The following is an 18641-nucleotide window of genomic DNA, read 5'->3' on the forward strand; positions in this document are numbered from 1 at the left end:
GTTGTGCAATGGAACAGCAACTGAAAGCTCACGCCTCTCAATAGTAGACTGGCATTTAATAGAGGGATGTGGAGAAGGGCATGCTTAGATGAAGCCATATATACACAGCCAAGAAGAATGGACAGCTGAATTCAAAAACCATCAACAATTTCCAGAATTTAAAATCCTGAATCATGACATGACACTAGTGGAATTCAGGTGTTTCTGGTACATGGACTGCTCTCACCCAGTGTGAGGTTGAACTGTTGACCTTGTGTACAACCTACTTCACAAATGAGTCTGTCAGATACGCTAAGCCTATAGGCTGAAGATGATGCCCCAACACTGTGGAGAAACCTCAGGTGACTGTCCAGGCAGCTGGCTGTTTCTGTCAACTCACAAAATTTTTGGAAGTTGCTTTTGTGCACTTCCTGTTTTTATTTTTGTTAGCTAATATTATTTCCTTCTTGGGTCTCTGAGGGAGTTGAAGATTAGTTAGTTATAGTTGAAGATTAATTAGGATAGAAAGTGAATTAGATACATTTTGGACTTACTAAAATAGGATAGATAAGGGAATTATTTTCTCTGATTTGTCAAATACAAATGGACTAGACATCGTTTAGGTATTTGTTACTTGTATATATTGTATATAGTTATTGTACTTTTGTATATAGTTTTTCTTTTGTTAGTTATAACCTTTTGCCTTTTTTCTTTTTATTAAAATAGAAAAGGGGAAATGTGGTGATATTTTATTTGTACTGAAATGTTATTTTAATTTTATGTTAATAAATAAAGTTGCCCTGGGGTCAGAGCTATTAGAGCCATAGTGAGAGCGTGGTGGTTAGAAGAGCTAGGTAGATTTCTGTGTGTTCAGGGATACAGCCAGTATTGGAGACATACGCCTTTAAGACCTGGAGGGCGGTACTTACAGGCAGTGATGAGGCAGTCATGTGGTTGGGTTTACAACCAATGAGAAGGCAGAACAGAAAGATTATTTAAACAGGGACACAGGAAGTACCTCCCTCTCTCGGGGAAGCTAGGAGCACTGCAGGAGGTAAGATTTTATCTCTGAGCTCTGACCTCTCGGCTTTTCTCTTTTACCTTGGCTCAATATTTGCTGATTTTATTTGTTTAAATAAAAACAAGCCAGCAATTTGATTTTTGGATAACAAATTTCACATTCTGAATGATATTCTCTCTACATATACACACACACACACACACACACACACACACACACACACACACACACATATATATATATATATATATATATATATATATATATATATGATGGGGTTGTTTATACATCCTATTCTCTACCATGACAGAGACAATGAAGAAAAATAGAGAGCCTAATTAAGAATTGAAACTTGAAGCTTTGCAATACTAACAGATACAGGAAAACATAAATCATGTGCCATTAGGAATGAAGACACTTTAGCTGGAATTTAACTCAGGAAAGAAACTGCTCATCTGTTTGTAATATCAATTTAATAATTTATTAAAGAAAGCTGCTGAGTGTGCACTGCATGCCTCTAACCTCAACTGAGAAGTTAAGACAGTTTGAATCAGGAGTTTAAAACCAACCTCAACTACACGGTAAGATAGAAGCCATGACAGGATAACTGAAATAATGTCTCAACATAGACAAAAAAATAAATATGTTCAGTGAGGTTACTATAACTACATATCAAAAAGACAACCTTTAATGGGAGATAACTTAAAATTAGAGCAACAAATGTGAGTGCTGTTGCCTAAATTAAAATACTGAAAATAAGGGAAGAAGTTTCAATTGTATATGCTTAGAAAACATGTAATAACAGTGTTGGTTTATATTGGTTGTGCGATAATCATGAGTTTAATATTCACTTCTCATTGTCATATGACTTACCTGGATTGCCATCTTTATTTTTAATATGTAACTTTATTTCATAGTCCATAAGAATCTTTCGACTACTGCCGAGTGAAAAAAAAAATTCTATTTTAGTATTGATATGAAAAACATCTTTATGCTATGTTGAATTTTCCAGAATACTGCAGACAATATCAAAGGCATTACCATACTTGAGTAAAGCCCAATGTATTATTTCTTTTCACAGCTTATATTCAGTTATTATAGCTATCTAGAAAACATGAAATCTTTTTCTAATTTCAGTTCTGTTGCTGTGATAAAACAGCCTGGCAAAAGAAAATTAGGGGAAGAAGGACTTACTTTGACTCACAATGGTAATCATTATTACAGCAAGGTTGAGACAGCAGGAACTTAAAGTAGGTAGTTGCATCATATCCACAATCAAGAGCATAAACAAGGGAATGCAATGCACGTTCCTCACATACACTATTCTTATACAATTCAGGAATATTATTGTTGGTGGTTTCCTTTACTCTTTTGCTCTTAGCTCTTTAGGGAGCCTGCCACCAAGCTCCCAAATAAATCACACACAGAAGCTTCTTCTTTCTTACAAATGCCTGGCCCTAGCTTGGCTTGTTTCTATCCAGCTTTTCTTAAATTATTCCGTCTACCTTTTGCCTCTGGGCTTTTCCCTTTTCTAACTTCTGTTATTCTTACTTTCACTCTTATTCCATGGCTGGCTCTGCGGCTGGGTGGCTGGTTCCTAGCATCTTTCTCCTTCTCTCTCTTTCCCTTATCTTTTCTTTCCCAGATTTCTCCTCCCATTTGTTCTCCCTGCCTGCCAGCCCCACCTGTCCTTTCTCCTGCCTAACTATTGGACAATCAGCTCTTTATTAGACCATCAGGTGTTTTAGACAGGCAAAGTAACACAGGTTCACAGAGTTAAACAAATGCAACATAAAAGAAGGCAACACAACTTTGCATCATTAAAACAAATGTTTCACAGCATAAACAAAGGTAACACACCTTAAATTAATATTCCACAACAGACTCCTGCCTAGGAAATGATGCTACTCCTAGGCTGGGTCTTCCCACATCTATCAACAATCAAGAAAGTTCCCCACTGACCATCTTACAGGTCAGTCTGATCTAAATGATCACTCCTTGACACCCCTCCTCCAGGAGACTTTAAGCTTCATGACTTGATAATTAGAATTTAACATCATAAGCCCTCTAAATTACAGCTATCAATGTAATTTTGTCTTATCATTTGGGGAAAAATGAGCTATTTAACAACTTGAAAATATAAGCTTTTTATCATGGGATTTCTTTCCACTAAATAAAATGATTGTTTGCTATTATCAAACACACAATGACCAAAAACTTCAAACTAACACTTTACAAAATTTCACTTAATTACTTCCAGTCTTCCTGTACCGAATCAAGCTCTGAACCTGCAGATCCTTGTTAGAAAGATTGATTGGTCTGTTTGTGTCCAAATTCCTTCCAAGATAAAATCCTATCCTACCCATGGATTCCATTGGAACATAATGTGAATGAGGTCTCTTAAATACAGACTAAGGCTGACAAATACTCACTCAGAGAATGATAATGTTGGCTCTCATAGCACCTAGGAAAGGATGCTGCACAAAATGCAAAGGGGTCTGGTTCTAGTAGTACTGAATAAAGATTTGTGATATTCCCTGAAACATGATTTAAACATTCATGACAGCTTACAATGATCCCTAGTCACATTTTCTACCAAAAGAGATGAACAAACTCTTCACAGTTAATAAACAAAAAAGGTCTAGGGTTAAAATGACATGTGGATCCATGGAAGGTTCTGAATAACTGAGAATGGTCAAATAGGTAGCAATGTGTGTGGCACAAGCTGAAACGCCCAGCAGCCAAAGGAAAGCACTGTCACTTTGGGACTAACAGCTCAATTAATATATTGTAACTTTTCAGTGTAAATGTAAACTGTCATAAATCGTTAGAGAACTGATTCAACAAAGGCAGCCTCGTCATAGAGGTCAGGCTCTACTGATCTCCAGGACAAGTGTGACTAGCAACAGTGCAGCAACAGAATCATAAAAACAAAAGAAGGACTAGATGTCCTCTTCTTGCTCCACCTGTCTTGTGAAAGAGAGTATTCCTCCTGGGAATTAAGGAATCCGGAAACCTGTACATTTTTCAAGATTCAAAAATAATATATAGAAGAAAGCCCCCCAGAGGAAGAAACACAATTTTCTGCAACACTGTAATTGAAGACTAAAACAGCTAATTAGAATATGAAACATCTGAATATATAAAGTATAGGGTTTATAATTGGATGAAATGGAAAATGTTAGGGTCCATAATTTCTAAGTTCCAGAAAGTTCTACACAGAGATATAGTTCATTTACAGAACTGCCCAGCACAAATGAGGCACTTGGTTCAGTCTTCAGCAATACAAAACCAAATCATGAGATAAAGAAACACTTCTTCATTTCTAATTCTAATGGTATGCATTTTGCATACTGGATATTCACTGTTATTCCAAAACAACCTAGAGTCAACAATAATACATTATGAGAGGAAGATGAAGACTTAGGGATTAATTTGAACTGCAAGTTAGTGTTTGCTAGCATTACAGTGCAAACACCTACCCTTTACTTGTGCCTTCAATAGCATAGCGTAACGCAGTCCATCCAAACACATCTTTAACGAAAAAGTCAATGCCTTCATCCAGAAATAGACTGACCATATCTGTTGAATCCCATCTTATGGCATATAAGAGTGTGTTTCTGAAATAACACAGAATAGCTTCATTATTAGATAACTTAATTAAAACTGTTAATACTTGGGTATATTTTACAAATTTAATATCTTGCTTGTCTGTTTGGAATTGTCCTTTTTATACACATAAATATTATTTGTTACAAAAATCCAACTTTATATTTGGTGTGCAAAGATAAAATAAGAAAATGGATAGGAAGCCTCTGGCAGTGTTTTGTATCTTCTTAGTAGAATTCTTAGATTCATCGACTTTGATAGAATATAAGTGTATAAAAGTTATTCTTCTTAAGTAGATAAGGACCTAAACAAAGATGTTTCCATTTTCTTTAGTTTGCTGTAACATATAATTACTAATCAGATAACCATCAGATAATTGAAAGGTATTTTCATTATTTAAACTATAACAACATTATAAAATACTCTGTTAATAATAAATTCATTATAGTTACAGTTAGTAATGAGGATAACCTGTCCTATGCACTGCCCTAAATTTTACATAAATGATCTCATGTAAACCTTTACAAGGTATTATCCTTCTTTTCATATTTGATGATATGTAACACTAGCAGTTCAGACACCTAGCAGCTAGGTAGCTGATATTTTAACCAAGTCATCTATGAATCTGCATCTACCCACCTATTACTTAGCTTCATAATGTTTCTACTAATAAAGTGATTTTACTTTGCTTTCCCAACTCTATGTAAATATAAACACATCAATACCAGTTGTACAGGACAAAAGGGGGTAGAGTTGAGCAGCATCCTGAAATAACAATTCTTAGTCATCATAGGATATTCTAACCTCATTATTTCTCAAACAAAGGGAATTGAAAGGCAAGAGTCATCTAATAGACTGTGATTGTCAACTCTTTTTATGAATAATAGGGCATTTTATAGGATAAGCATATAAGAGCAAGGAACAACAGTACAAAATGATTGAGTTTTGTTATGAATCAAAGTTAATCAAAAAGTTTAGACTTCTTAAAAAATTAGTAAAACCAAACTGAAAACCCATTAATCTACCATATCAGTTGTCCAATCAAACAAAATATCAAATAAGAAGCATCAATAATTATAATAAGGGGATATGAAACTTATAAATGATTTGTGTTGCTCACCTCAATTTATTGCTTTGCTTACCCAACTAATTAGACTGATGACTAATTGATACCTGATCACTGAATCCCTGTAAGTTAGTCTTCTTTCCATCAAGTTGATATTTCTTGGTCGTAAGATTGTTATTTCAGTATGTCGCACATTTTTATTGAAAAAATTCAAACAACTGTACCTTTTCATCTTATCAAATACATGTATATTTGCCCCCTTCTTTACTAAAAATTTCGCCATCTCCATTTTGTTTTCCTTGAGAGCCAGTAAAAGTGGTGTAAAGCCATCCTGCAAAACAAAACAAAAGAATCTGTAATCCAAAATCATTGTAATCTTCAACTTAATGGAGCCTTAAACAGTCCTTTGAATACAAAGCCTTGCTAAAGTGAATAAGCAGCTTCTTCCTTGCAGGCCCCTGCACATTCCTTCTCCTTGAAATGCCCTACAACTATTTACATGCGACACATGAAACCTGCTCATCACTTCCATAGATGACTTTAAAACTGTGTTTGTTCTACAAACATTTCCTTCTACCTTAGCATTTAATATATGGAGTCATGTAATTGCTCTCTTCACCTCTTTAAGAGCAATTTGATAAGCAGGTTTCTGCATGAATATCTTGAGGCTCAGCAGTGTGCTTAGTTGTTAGAGGAAACTACTGTTATCTGTGGACCATACTGAGTCCATAGCTTCTGAGGTTTTTACCTTTCCAGTGAGTGTTTCCTCCAATGCGTTTGTATAAACCATTTTTTACTTGTGAAATCATCTAACACATTTTATAAAAATGATATTTAGCCCAAAGGACATATAACTCAACATCGACCCAGAAATTTTCAAACTTTTGTTAATTTATACTTCACTTGCACTCTGTTTTCCCCTAATGTTGATGGAATGAAGCATTAGTGTTAAATCAAAATCATTCAGTTGATTTTCAACACTGTCTTTAACTCACTGTTTTTGCAGTGTTTACAATTGTTAGGATATGACACCCAGGCTTTATAAACTTACCAAGCCACACAGTAATGGCTCAAATGTCAAGGTTGTGATTCGCTACTCTTTTAATATAGGAAAGAAAACTTGCAATTACTAGTCTGGGATCTGTTTACCTGAATACTAATAATACATAGAATTCTTAAAAGTCTAGCTTCTTATTATTTTCAATATCTTTTAAAAGTAATGAATTATTGTTGTCTTTTTTTTTTTTTTTTTTTTGGTTTTTCAAGACAGGGTTTCTCTGCGTAGTTTTGTGCCTTTCCTGGAGCTCACTTGGTAGCCCAGGCTGGCCTCAAACTCACAGCGATCCGCCTGGCTCTGCCTCCCGAGTGCTGGGATTAAAGGCATGCGCCACCACCGCCCGGCAAATTATTGTTGTCTTAAAGCAAGAAGTGTTATAAGCTAATCTTCACCATTGTTACTATTTTTTTTCCCAAACATAAAAATAGTAAAAGAAGAAAGTAGGACTAAGATTATAGGAGTCGCCGGGCGGTGGTGGCACACGCCTTTAATCCCAGCACTCGGGAGGCAGAGGTAGGCGGATCTCTGTGAGTTCGAGGCCAGCCTGGGCTACCAAGTGAGTTCCAGGAAAAGGCGCAAAGCTACACAGAGAAACCCTGTCTCGAAAAACCAAAAAAAAAAAAAAAAGATTATAGGAGTCAAACCATGGCTCTTCCAGAGTTCCTTAGGATTTTGAGATCTAGCATCCACACATTCAATGTTTATTCAGGAACTCTTTCAGAATTTCAAGGAAATAAATTTTGTAAATGCCTTTGTCCATGACTAATTAGATTTAAAGATTCAAACTCTGCATAGAAAACTCTACTTGTAATACAGATATTCAAACTTCTCCTGAGGTCATCGGGACACACAATCCAGAACTAAGAATTTCAGTCTCATGTCTAACCCACATGTCTAATTCCCTTCACCATTTGTTCTTATCACTGAAAAGAGAAAGGACTCAGTCACTGAAAACTTCTTAGTTTCCTTTGATGGGAACAGACAGGGAACAAGCTGCTAGGGTTACATTTCATTTCAATATGAAAAAATGTCGGTTCCATCTTCTCCTTCTCCCAATCCAGGTATCCTAGATTGGAAAACAGAGGTTAGTTTTTGACCTAAAAGGTAGTCATATCTTCAAAAAAAGGGAAATACACCAGTGCATTCTGTGATCTTTCGTCTTTTTTCACATATCCACCACTTACTCACTACTTACTCCTCAGATTGAACTACAGGCATGTTTGTAGCTCAGTAACTTCAACAAATGAAGAATGAACACTCCTAAAACAGAAAACACAGTAGCAAAACCTGTAAACTCATTCCAAAATAATTCTCTTAGTTTTGATTTTTGTTTTTTTGTTTTTTTTTGGTTGGTGGTGGTGGCTTTGCTTTTTTGTGAAAGGGGTCATGAAGCTGAACAGTTAAGAAGGGGGATTGGTGGGGATATGGAAGGAGTTGGGTGATGGTAAAGAATGTGATCAAAATAAATGAAAAATGTTCATTAAAATAATAAGTTGAAAATAGTAATAATTCTTCATGTATGCCTCCAATTGCCCAAGTTCCAAGTGGGCCTTCATATTTCTGTTCAGATTCTTGTTCTGTATTCTTGATTTAATCTTCACACAGAGAAATATATCATTTGATATTATTTGTCAACAGCAATAAGATTTAAAATTTGCCAAAATTCTTTTGTTTCACTTGAGATTTAAAATAGTTTATTTAGCAAGGGAACTTTTGCTCTACAGTTCTGTTACTTCGCACAGGTTAGAAACAAATTTTAGTGGAAAAAAATCATAAAAAGAGAAGCTTTACCTTGAATAAATATAGCAAACATAGTTTCTGGACCAGCAGCAGGCTACCTCAGCCACAAAAAGGAGTTACATCATCACCTGTCTCCAGCTGCCTTTCCCCCATCAGCTAAGTGACATGTGCACCCTTAAAAGTGCCCTCTAGGCTCAGCTCGCTCTCTTTTGCCTCTTTACTTTTCTTGTCTCTCATCTCTCTCGTTTCTTGCTACTCTTTTTTCTTCTTTCCTCTGTTGCCTTTTCTTCTCTCCCTTGCTTTTCTTCTTCCTCTTGTCTGTCTGCCTCTTTCAAGTCCCCATGCTGACATGGCCTTCCAATCTCCACTCTCTTCCTTCACCAGTAAACCTTGCACTAAGTCTGTAATGCACGGCCTGTTTGCTTAGTGGCATACCTTGGCAGGACCCTCCAAAATATACCCACTACTGTCTTCCTTTTTATTTATCCTTTCACATAGTGTTTCACTAATACTACTCCTCTATGCAGGAAAGTTCTAGACTCTAACACTTCGTTCAAAGTAAGTCACATTCTCTATTTCAAGTCATATGCTTAAACAATTAAGCTATTTCAAAGTATTTTCATTCAAGTAAGTTAATCCTATGTGTATTGCTATTAACACACATGTATTTCAGATTATTTGGGGGACTACAATGCTGTGAATTATACCTTGTTCTTTTGTTCCATGTCTGCATTGTATTTAAGCAAATATTCAACCAGCTTCTGATTGTCTTCAGACACAGCATAGTGAAGAGAAGTATTGCCATTTTTGTCCATATGATTGGGATTAGCACCGTGCTTCAACAATGTACACATGCACCCATATGACCAGTTTTGTACAGCCTAGGGATTATACCAAGAAAGAGATTGCTTGTTCAATGAATTCAATATGATCATCACATAGAGTTCACCAAGTAGTGACATGTTCATGGGGCAAGTTTGTTTTAAAATCATTTAAATTAAGTCTGTGTTATGCTAGATTTGGACAGATATACATACCTTCATCAGAGGTGTGATGGAGTTCCTGTCAACAGCATCAATATCACAATTATTTCTCAGTAGAACATTTACTACTTCTTCCCTGCCATAGATGCAAGCAAAATGCAGAGCAGTCCTATGGAAATGAGAAAGTTTTAAAGAATTTCTAGAACACTATCTTAAAATTTACAATTACTCATGTAATCAAAAAGTATTAAATGACTCATAAACATTGGATGATATGTGTTTCTTCTAACTTCTGAACAAATAAGTCCTTGTAAAAAAATGGAAATATTTATTAGCTTGTATTACTCACTATACTGGTAAAAACAACATTTTCGATGGTGTATTTTGTGTGGTGCTATGAACTGAGCACATGGCCTCTTTCATGCTTAGAAATTAATCTGCCAGTGTTCAATACCATCCAACCAGGAGCAGGTTTAGAGAAAAAGCATGGCATTGAGTTTAAATCACCATAGGTTTAATTATAACTTAAACTTTGCTACAAACTTAGACTTCCTATGAATCAATTCTCTCATCAGTAAAGCAAGTATCAAAAACAGTAGTTATCTCACAGAATACCATTGTGATGCATCAATGGGAAATGCAAAATGTCTAGAATAGCTCCCTGCACTCCACATCTCAATTTAATCACTATCCCTTCTGCTCAGCAAACAAGATTTCAAGTACTTAAAATTATATGATAATAATTCTTCTGATATGTTTAAGTATTATTAATTTCAAGGACTCTAAATTGTATTTAAATTTGCTTAGAGGAGCAAAGCAGCAATGTTTTAAGAATAGTACAATAGGAATGCTACATAATAGATGTTCATGTTATCAATGGTGAATAAATTACATGGTAAATTCATGATCTATCAGGATAAATTTGTAGGCAGGATGGGACAATCTGGACTAGAGACCTCTAGCCCGGGTGTAAGTCTGGAGACAGTACTGAGGATCCAGAGAAGACAGAACACAGAGAGGCCGTCCCCTCCTACTGGGTCCCCTATTCTGGTCTTTGAATATATCAGAGGCCATATCACATCCTCCACACAGGCCCCTCCAACCAGCTCATAAGCGCTGTTACCTTTCCTTAAAGTCTCTGTCATGCACGCTGTGTTTCCCAAGGTTTATCATTCTCTGCAGTTTCTTGATATCACCTTCACTTGCAGCCTGGTGGATCTTTTTGCGAGGTTTGTATCTGGCTTCGTTTGCACAAATGCTTTTCATATCCCGTAAAAAGTCCAACAAGTTTTTTCCTGGGACATCGCAGAAACCCATAGGTGTCTTTTCCTTAATTCCATGAACCAAGTTCTTCATGACTGAAGATACTTACTGGCCTCACCGCCTGGCCCTGACCTTCGGATTTTCCCTAGTATTTGTCCTTTAGCCCACTAATTCCCCAACTCAGAATTAGCTCAGTATTTGTCCTTTGGCCCACTAATTCCCCCAACTGTATGGTGGGGGAAATAGCTTATGACACCCCTAGATACAGTTGCTGGACTCCAGGTTGCCAAGCAACACAGGTAAACATTGGTGTGCATGCGCAAGAGCGGGCCTCCTGCACTGCTAACATCCCTAGAGTTTAAGGGTGTTCATTGTGAATGTACAAGCCACTTCTGGCCATCTTTCTTCAGGAAAACAAGTCTGTGTTCCATTAAATATCCATATTACCCTCACTGCAAACAATATTCCTCCTCAGCTTCCATCTCTCAATCTGAGATCTAGCTCCTTACTCCCCTTCTACACTTTGCTCTCCTTTCCTCTTCCCTTCTTCTCTCTCCCTCTTCTATCCCTCCATTATTCATACAACCTTAAGTTCTTTTTCTTCCTCTTCCATTTTTCACTACCCCCTTCTCAACCCCATTCTTCTCCCCAGGAGCAGCAGCCCAACCCAGCTCTTACATTAGTTCATCATTCAAATGCACCCCTGGAAAGTCCATCTTTCTTTCTACCTTACTTCCTTCTCTCCACACCCCTTTCACTAGGTTTCCCACAAGATTCCAGAATACACCTATCTCTTCTTCCTGCTGACCTTCACCCACACCATATAATCTCACCATTCATTCATTCACCACACATACACACAGTGAAAAGCAAGCAAACAAGACGTGATGGTGCACATTTTAATCCTAATGCTCAGGAGGCTAATGCAGGAGAATTTTGAGTTTGCTGCTAGCTTTGATTAAACTTAACTCCAAATAGGAAAAAGTACCAGAAATGTCTGGAAGGCAGTGATGAACTGTTCAGGTGTGAAAACAATGGATAATTTTTAACTTTCATTTCCATTAGTGCTTTTTATATAGTCTAAAATATGTATTTCATAATAGCTAGTAAATATGTGACCACTGAATAACAAAAAAGTGATATATAAATAATAACCAAGCAATAAATATGTAATAATATATGGCTTATAACCAATAGATATGATCATTTCATCTTCAATTTGAAATAAATTATTCAAGTTTATCAAGCAGTTAGAGAAGAAATAATAAATCGTGTCAAAGTGGAGGACATCATTTAACATTTGTGTTTATAATACAGTATTCAGGTTGTATATTCTTTTTCCCCCCCCTTTTTTTATTATTATTATTATTTTACAACACCATTCAGTTCAACATAATAGCCACAGATTCCCCTGTTCTCCCCCTCTCGCCCACCCCTCCCCCCAGCCCACCCCCCATTCCCACCTCCTCCAGATCAAGGTCTCCCCCGAGGACCAGGGTTGACCTGGTAGACTCAGTTCAGGTTGTATATTCTTGTGAGGAGTTTAGGAGACCCTTTTCATACTCAGGAGTTGTTTACTCAGTCTCTTCATTGCCACCTTCATGTCTTTGTTTCTCAGTGTGTAAATGACAGGGTTCAGGATGGGCGTAATCATGAAGTCCAGAATGGCAAGAAACTTATCCACTGGGACATTAGGAAATGGCCATATGTACACGAAGATGCATGGTCCAAAGAACAAAACCACCACAGAGATGTGAGCAGAAAGTGTAGAGAGGGCCTTAGACAAACTGCCCAAGGACTGTTTCCGTACAGTGAACAGTATGAAGATGTAGGAGACAATCAATAAGAAAAAGGTAGTGACAGAAATTAATCCACTGTCAGCAGTAACCAAGAACTCCATTCTGTAGGTGTCTATGCAGGCCAGTTTGATGAACCTAGGAAGGTCACAGTAAAAACTATCTATCTCATTCGAACCACAAAAAGGCAAATGGACAACAAAAGCTAACTGAGCCACTGAGTGAATGAGACCAATAACCCATGCACCAATCACAAGCAAAAGGCACATTCGTGGGCTCATGATGGTCAGGTAGTGAAGGGGCTTGCATATGGCCACATATCTGTCCCAGGCCATGGCTACCAGCAACACCATCTCACATCCCCCCAGGACATGAAGGACAAACATCTGGAAGATACAGCCCTGGAATGAAATGGTATTATGACTGGAGTACAGATCAGAAATCAACTTAGGAACAGTTGAGGTAGAAAAACATAAGTCAACAAATGAAAGATTAGCTAAAAGGAGGTACATGGGTGAATGTAAATGAGGGTCAAGGACAACTGTAAGCACAACTGAGAAATTCCCCAGAAAAATGGTTGCATATGATATTGTAGAAAACACAAAGAGGAAACATTGTGTTGGTCTGTAGATTGATAATCCCAGGAATATAAACTCAGATACTTCAGAGTAATTTGCTTCATTCATTGGATCTTTCTTGAGTTATCTACAATACTCAAAACAAAACAAGCAAAGCAGTTACCAGAAATAATAAAATAATAACCTAGCAGTGAAATATTTTATTTGTGAACTCATTACAATAAAATGATTTTATATTAAAAAGTATAATTTAAAATAAATATCTATTGAAAGAAATAAACATAAATTGTTTCAAAATATGTATTAATAAAAACAATTCTTCATGACAGAACATATTTTGAAGAATTAATGTCTCTATTCTTCCAATATCCATTATGAATATATACTGTATCCCAAATACTATGTTGTGTCCTTTGGTAAGACGGTGATCCTGTTTCTGGCAGAATTGCAGACACATTGAATACTTTAAGCGTGAACAACTTTAAACACAAAACCTTGATGACTAAGATGAAGAAAAAGCATAGGAGAATGGTTGGTTTATATCAGTGCCATCTGACTGAAGAGGAATTAGAGTGTAAAGGGTTTGAAATGTCCTCTGCAATGACCTTGAAACAAGGGAAGTACATGAGAGTAAAGCAAGCATTTGTGTTAAAGAACTTTGCTGTTTTATCCTAAGAACAGTCTCTTAGTCACCATACAAATGGTAAATCGACTTTTGTACTATCTGAGAAAACATAAACAAAAGAGTAAATTTTATTAATTTTCACTTGTTATCAAATTCTTCATAATCTGATGAAGTTCTATAAATACGGCAGTGAGGGGGAAAGACAGTTTCATACGCTGTCAATTGGAATGTAACTTGATATAATTTCTTTAACAGACACCTTCAAAAGAATGTTAAAGCAACTACAAGGAATGAAAATCAATATTATATAAAGTGGTGAATAATGTATTTTTAATGAAAATTGTCACTAGACAAAATACCTAAGAAGCTTGTATTTAAGAGCTACATGTCTAAGAAAAACAGAGGATGATTCTCTCATGCTTACCTGTTAGTTGCTTATTTCTATGCTACCCTAGATGCATTTAATAGTTTAAACCATACAAAATTGACATATCTGCATCTTCCAAAATATATATTACATAATATATTAATTTACTTTTTCTGTCTTATTAACTACTTAATTTTTAGGCAACTCAATCAAACAATTTATGTTTAACTTACACATGACTGACTGCCATTGTTTCCCCCTTGTAATTCAACTACCTTGCTCCTTCTAGACTCAGCACTGACAATGACTCATTTTCAATTTTTATGCCACTTCCTCTCCTATGTGTAATTTTTTAATAAGCTGGTATTCACAAGAATAAATCCTTATACTGCATACTCACAAAATAGAATATATTGATGCAAACACCAGGAACTCACTGGAGTCAGAAATAGAGTTCTGTGCAGCAAAACCATACAAGAAGAGGCATCATGATGGTCAGAATGTAGGAATAGATATTAAAGCAAAACAAAACACTGCAGAGGTTAAAAAAAAAGACCACTTAGTGATGATTAAACAGATAGTCACCGGGGAACATTAGAGCTGAAATCAGTGATCAATTTGATACTGACCCAGAAGAGAAAAATAGCATTTTTCCAACAAAGTTATGACAAATATGTGAGCATATATATAGGTTAACCCTAATTTGAATAATATACAATATGAAATTATATATACTTTTTGTCAAATCATTCATGGTATATACATTTTTGTGTAACAGGTAAATCTTTATAATTCAAATTCACAGAATCTAAGCAAGGAGTAAAGGCATAATCACAGAATTGAATGACAATATATTTTTCCCATCAAGGGAGCTTTAGTTAGGCCTAAAACTTGTAATCATTCATTGTGAGGAAACCAAGGCATGCACATTTAGAAGTGCAAAGTTATACATACTGTATTTCCAAAGAATAGGCATAGAAAAGCACCAAGACCAAAAGTCAGGGCTGCAGAGATGGTTCAGCTAGTAAAGTGCTTATTGTGTAAGCATGAGGTTCTAATTTCACCCAGGAACCCAGGTTAAAAATTCAAGCATAGTGATGTGAGTTTGTAATTCCAGTATGCACACAAGCACATCCCTAAACCTTACTGACTAACCCAGTCTAACCAAATTTGTGAGCCTCAGGCCAGTGAGAAACCTTGTCTCTCTCATACATACTCAAACAAAATCAAGGTATGTGCCATTTGAGGAACAACAACCATCATTGTTCTCTTGCATGCTCACAGACGTGGACACACACATGAACAAACACGCCCACTATATGCACAAACTAACAGAAAGCAATACTACTAGGTTTATTGTTTGTTTCTAAATGATTGGGCAACTGACTAGTTTACTCTGACTTTCTTTTTATGTCAAACTGTTCTTTGCTACTTTTTGACTATGGCTTGGAAAACTATCACAATTTTACTACTATTATTAATGAAGAATCAAAGTAATCATGCTGGAAGGAGTAGATCTAATTTTAAGGAGAAAGAAAGTATGTGCAGAGAACTCACAAAACAGGCATGCAAAGGCCAGTAGGCTTATTAACAATCAACCTTATCAGTCATTAGTAGTTTGGTAGCTTTTAGTTTAACAATCAAAATAGTCAAGAAAAAGATCAACAAAGAGTGATAAAATATAGATGAGAAATAATTCTCAGTATTATCAATGTTTCAGAACAAAAATTTTCTTACACTCTTGATTTATAAGTTGAAAACATTAATTAAGATGAGACACCAGGTTGACTTCTAGAAAACAAATGACAACACAAGTTTTGTGCATAAGTAAGTAATGTTTATTATACATCCTATATCATGAATATTATTAATGTTGAATAGTACAAACCTATTACCTACATAATTGTGCATATATGCAATGGAATAGATTGAAGTTATTAGACTAAGTCATTTTACATATGTAAATCTGGAAATATTTCCAATTTGAAGATTGGAGGGTATTAAGTAAAATTAGTAATAGGAAAATTTTTATTTGAAAGAGAAATAATATTCTAGAATGTATATTAAGTACCATCATTCAATAATCTGGAAATGTAAGCTCCCATTTGCTTTTACCTCCCCACATTTATACTTATGTGTTATTCAGATGGCTAAAACGAAGTTATATGCTGTCAAGTTAAAAGTGGATTATTTTACAACAGAATAGAATCAAGATAAACAGCTCTACAAATTCAATATAGTAATGTCAGAGTCATTCAAACAAACTTTAGAAATTATGACAAAGATTACCAATATTAAAACACTGGTTTTCTCATAAAATATCACAATTCCATTAACAAAGAGAATTCTCAGCAAGAGTTTTATCACTAATATTAAGTTCAAGTTTGTGAGCAATCCATTGTTAGTTTTCCCTAAAATATACCTATTCTTAGCCAGCTGATACTAATAAGGAAGTAGATGAAAAGCAAATAGAGAAGAGAGGAGATGGGACATGAAAAGCAAGCAGAAAGAAACAGGAGAAAATAGAAACAAGCAGAGGGAATTCCATAAACACTAAAGGAGATGCAGTTGACAAGCACACCAGTGGAAAATTTCTTGATGCTTCTCTGCTCCACTCACTGCTCTCACTTTTTGTGTGCCAGAAAAGTTCTTGTAATCCTTCTATCTCCCCAGCCTCTGCCTCATCTGTCTCAAACACCTTTTGCTCCTTTATGGCTGTAAATGTTTCCTTGTTTTATTTAAAAGATCACTTAATGTTTTAATTTAGCAGGTTATGTCTTATTGCAAAAACTCTCTCCTATGTCAATTCATCAAGAATGCCTTTTTACTTAATTATGGACTAGATAGCCGTCCTCCATGCCCTTACATCATGCTTGTAAATATGTTATATTTCATATTCCATAGCATAATTTACAATGAATATTCTCTTGGAGCTATACCAAGTCCATGAGCATCTCAAAAGCAGGGAGTGTATCTTATTAATAAATCCTGATCCATGGTAAATTAAGTTTGAGATAGACAATAATATAAATATAAGGATAATTGATGATACCATTTTATTGATAATGAAGATGTGCCTTCCATCTTAAAGCTACTCAAAACTGATTCCAGAAGAATTATCAATTGCTACTCTAGAGATTATTATATTCCTATGGCAGAACTGAAGAATGTCAAGTAAAAGCAAGTTTCCAAAACCTTAGCTAATCTTTGCAGAAATACAATCGGTACTGAGCAAAGCAAGATAGAAACAGGATAAGAGTAAGGAGTCAAAATTTTGACTTCTCTGTGGAAGTCCAGTTTAAGTAAAGGTTCAATAAATGCTTTTTTAAATAAAAATAACAATAAAGAATAAAAAGTTTTATTGTTGTGACCTGAGACTTATCCATTACTTACACCAGAAAAATAACTGCTAACTTTAGTAGGCTATTGACTAATTGCAGCATCTCAACTTACCTGATTAATGAGAATAAAGGCAATAGAAATCCTTATTTCTAGTATTATTGAATCTCTTAAGAAGTGTCCTCTCTTTGGTACTGTGTGGAGTTTTTGGCCACTTGAAGGCTGGTGAGCTGAGTCCCTAAGACTTTTATCATGGGAATTCCACTATTATAGCCCTGTTGACTCAAAGGGTAAATGTTGAACAACAATTGAGTGAAAAACAAAGATAATTCCATCTAGTAGCATAACAGCAAAATATTCAGGAATTTCAATTAATGACATTTCATTGTTTACTTAAATAGTAGATATCATTGATGAAAAGAGATGGATATTAAAATGATTAACTAATCATTATTTTAAACTACTAGTAAGTTTATTCATGTAATTGCCTTTGTATGCAATTATCCAGTTCACACAGCACCTTTAGTTAGAGAATACCTTGAACAGTCATGGCACTTATAACAAGAGTGAATGATACTACATATCAGAGCTTAGTTCTTGAAACACATTGTGCTATATTTGCCCTGGTTTTAACTTGCTACGACATTTTTTTTTTTATCATGAGAGGTTGAACTTCACCACAAACAAAATGTACATAATCATTTGATGAATCAATTGATGCAACAATATTGATATAAAGAACTGCATTAATTCATTGGAAAACACTAATTCAGCCTTGCATGGTTAAAATAAATCTAGCAGTTGGCCATGGCTACAGTTTGCATACTTACTGAATTTACTAAGCTATTACTTTATTAAATATTTTTTGCCAATAGACAAAATTTGTTTCAAATTTTTGTAATGTCTATAGTTATTATTTCTCCATTTGAAATGGTCAAGAGTCTCAAGTTGTACCTCCTTTTGTGAAAGAAATTTTCAACAATTGATATCCATTCTTCCATAATGTTTAATAAAATCAATTGCATGTTTTAAGAAAATTAGTAATTTCTGATTAAGTTTTGCTATTAGATACTAATAAATCTTATCATTTATTTCCCTTTCATATGATTTTTGATAATTTATTTCTCTTCTATGAATTGCTCTATTTGTATGAAAGATCAAAATTTTAGTTTTTAAATTATAATCTCCTAGTTTTATTTTTAATTTAGGTTTAAATAT

General features: G+C 35.2%; 2 protein-coding genes across 2 annotated transcripts in view; both read right to left on the reverse strand.

Annotated features, from left to right (window-relative positions):
- Positions 1-18641, reverse strand: part of LOC143272954 (anoctamin-3-like) — a 282163-nt gene that overhangs the window by 26772 nt on the left and 236750 nt on the right. Inside the window, exons 14-17 of the mRNA XM_076570270.1 lie at positions 9180-9353; positions 5900-6006; positions 4483-4620; positions 1874-1938 (exon numbers count right to left, since the gene is read on the reverse strand). Coding sequence (XP_076426385.1) covers positions 1874-1938; positions 4483-4620; positions 5900-6006; positions 9180-9353 — 484 coding nt within the window. The remainder of the gene's footprint in view (positions 1-1873; positions 1939-4482; positions 4621-5899; positions 6007-9179; positions 9354-18641) is intronic.
- On the reverse strand, positions 12246-18351 carry LOC143272952 (olfactory receptor 4F6-like). Its single transcript, XM_076570267.1, has 3 exons — positions 17538-18351; positions 14485-14617; positions 12246-13219 (listed from the first exon to the last, which is right to left on the reverse strand). Exon 3 carries the CDS (start codon positions 13198-13200, stop codon positions 12262-12264), a length of 939 nt encoding a protein of 312 aa, XP_076426382.1. The 5' UTR covers positions 13201-13219; positions 14485-14617; positions 17538-18351; the 3' UTR covers positions 12246-12261.

The sequence above is a fragment of the Peromyscus maniculatus genome, chromosome 4, assembly GCF_049852395.1.
Source record: "Peromyscus maniculatus bairdii isolate BWxNUB_F1_BW_parent chromosome 4, HU_Pman_BW_mat_3.1, whole genome shotgun sequence".
NCBI lineage: Eukaryota > Metazoa > Chordata > Mammalia > Rodentia > Cricetidae > Peromyscus > Peromyscus maniculatus.